Genomic DNA, 2,857 nt, shown 5'->3' on the forward strand with positions numbered 1-2,857 from the left:
GGAGAGAGAGAGAAAGAGAGAGAGTTAGAGAGAGAGGGGGAGCGAGGTAGGTCGTAAAGGCTTGTACCCGCACGCATAGTGAGAGATATACGAGGCCATGACGACAGATATATGCGGGTTTAATGGAGTGAGAACAAGAACGCGATATAGGCAGAGATACGCACGACAGATAGAGCGCCCAGACGCACACAGGCATATAAATAATGTATATATATGTATTATGTATATTGTTATATATATCGAGAGAGAGCGAGAGAAAGAGAGATGGATGAATAGATAGATAGATAGATAGATGGATGGATGGATGGATGGATGAATGGATGGATGGATGGATGGATGGATGGATGGATGGATGGATGGATGGATGGATGGATGAATAAATGGATGGTTGGCTGGATGGATGAATGGATGGAAGGGTGGATGGATGGATGGATGGATGGATGGATGGTTGGATGGAGGGATGGATGGATGGATGGTTGGATGGAGGGATGGATGGATGAATGGATGGATGGATGGATGGGTGGGTGGGTCGTTGGGTGGATTGATGGATGGATGGATGGATGGATGGATGGATGGATGGATGGATGGATGGATGGATGTATGGATGTATGGACAGGTGGGTGGGTCAGATAGGTGGATGGTTTGAATGTGTAAGTGGACCGGACATAGCGATAGATGGGTAGGTGGGTTGGTTGGATAAATGCATACCTGCAGTTGTACCTGCCTACATACCTGCATGCTGCGATTGTGCACGGCCGTCAAACGTTTATACTCACCAAGACACCCATACTGCTCATTGGGCTAGATTCCTGTGGCATCCGACTCAGCCCGGCCACGTTGGTAGCGACAACGTGCCTGCACGCATGCACGCATAAACGAACGAACGCGCCCGCCGAGGTAATCGAGCTTGTCACACTACTGCTGCTCAGCAGCCGACGGTCACTACCCGCGACGACGCATAACACAGGGGAGATAAAGCCAACGCACTGTGACGGCACTCGGACTGCGTTTTTCCCGAGAACACACTACGGAACGCTTCTTGCGCGCGCTCGCCAGTCCGTCCATTGGCTGCGTTTTAAACAGTATCGATCACATGACTGGCGTAGTAGCCCGCAAGTGGAGAAACCATTTCGTGCGCGGGGGTGCTGCGCGCCTGCATGCGGCGATGGCGCGCGCGCCTTGAGGGATCACACGCTCATATTGGATTACCCGGTGATGACGTCAACGCGTGATTAGTGGCGCTCGCGCTGACGTAGGCATGGGTCACGGACCGGCGGCGGCGCGCGCGAGCGCATCCTGACCCAACGCTCGAAATTTGTCGGCGTGAAAGCAGAGCAGCAGTGGCAGGGAAACTGGAACCATGTGCCGGTCCTCCGGCTTCAGCCAGCTGCCGCTGCTGCTGCACTGCTCGCGGTCACCGCTATCTTTGCTCTCTAACGGTGGCAACGTCTTGTGTGACGACCACCGCAGTGGTTCCCGCTCGTGATCACCTCGGCGCTCAAATCTGCGGTGACATCATCGCTGTAAGGCTGACGTCGCCGACTCGACCTTGTTGGCGCGCAAATGATCTAATGAGCAATGTGTGTCCCCCGGAAGACGCGCTGGTATAGCTTATAATCTAATCGTACTTGTAATCCGCTGCGCATCATACATTAGACTTGCACACCGAAGTTTCTTGTAAATTGTTGTTGACTGTGATCGCGATGGCGGTCAAGTTCATATTTCCCTATCGAAGTCAGCAGCGTTTACAGCACCAGGTGAAGCCACACAACAGCTCTGCTTCTACCAAGTTGTCAACTCCGATTGAGTCAAAACGCAATGGCTAGATAAAAAATCTGATTTTTATAATATATTAATTAACATGAGCCATGTCATAGTTACTCGGGGGCCTCAACGCGATTCATTTGAGAGATTCGATGCAGAACTATTGTAGAGTTGTGCGCATAGTTATAATTTATACATTATTTATTACTGTAAAGCTTATTGTTTAATCGAGGTCCCATCTCATTCCTGGATGAATCATGTAATACAAAAAACATTTTCATATCACATGAGTACCATTTCGCAGACGGCCAGCCGTAAACGACCCGGTGATCATAATTCGCATGGTGTGTAAAACTGACTTTCTAATGATCGAATAGGTATATATGCGAGCGACGTCTCGCGTCACATGGACTGTTTCACCAGTTTGTTATGAAACGTGTGACTAACATGGCGCTGAGGTCAGTTTGACGACTCCTCCACCGCTCTCAACTACAGAACGTACATTGACACTCTCAACTGGCTTCATTCTCCAGTCAACTGATCAGCACACGTACCCCAGACGAGGATGGACCCCACTATGTATAGTTGCAAAAAGCATACATCGCCAGTGCTCGTATTATCACTTGTATATGTCACCGAAAATTGTAAGACGAAATCGGCACTGACCAGTGGTCGCACTGAAAGTGCACTAGTGCTGGCCTCACACGTCGTCACGGTGAATAGCCCGCGGTCAATCGTGTCCAGTACTTAAGGCTTCACAGCGGCCTCAGCCGACTGTTTGACTTCCGATTACTGACACCGCCGTGCGCCGAACCCGCCATGCTTACACTCTCCCGCTACAGCAATATCAACATTGACCGGCGTTGCTGAGTGAAAAGCAAATAACCCCGAGATTGGCCTAAGCCCCCGACTGAGCCCGCAGTGCAGAAGCCGCAGGCTGTAAGCTTGCCGCTCATGCCGATCACGTGATGTAGGTCGTGAAGCCGGTATATCCGTTCACGCATGCTATAAACCACACAGGCGCGCACACACGCACGCACACACATACTCTCTCTCACACACACACGCGCGCACACACACACAAATATATATA

At 50.7% G+C, this 2,857-nt stretch overlaps 1 protein-coding gene across 1 annotated transcript in view; it reads right to left on the reverse strand.

Moving 5' to 3' along the window:
• The window catches only part of LOC106805569 (regulator of G-protein signaling 2-like), an 83,660-nt gene extending 82,775 nt beyond the window's left edge, over positions 1–885 (reverse strand). Inside the window, exon 1 of the mRNA XM_014807223.1 lies at positions 777–885. Coding sequence (XP_014662709.1) covers positions 777–818 — 42 coding nt within the window. The 5' untranslated portion in view covers positions 819–885. The remainder of the gene's footprint in view (positions 1–776) is intronic.
• Positions 886–2,857: the final 1,972 nt, after the last annotated feature.

Source organism: Priapulus caudatus, unplaced genomic scaffold (genome assembly GCF_000485595.1).
Source record: "Priapulus caudatus unplaced genomic scaffold, Priapulus_caudatus-5.0.1 Scaffold119, whole genome shotgun sequence".
NCBI lineage: Eukaryota > Metazoa > Priapulida > Priapulimorpha > Priapulimorphida > Priapulidae > Priapulus > Priapulus caudatus.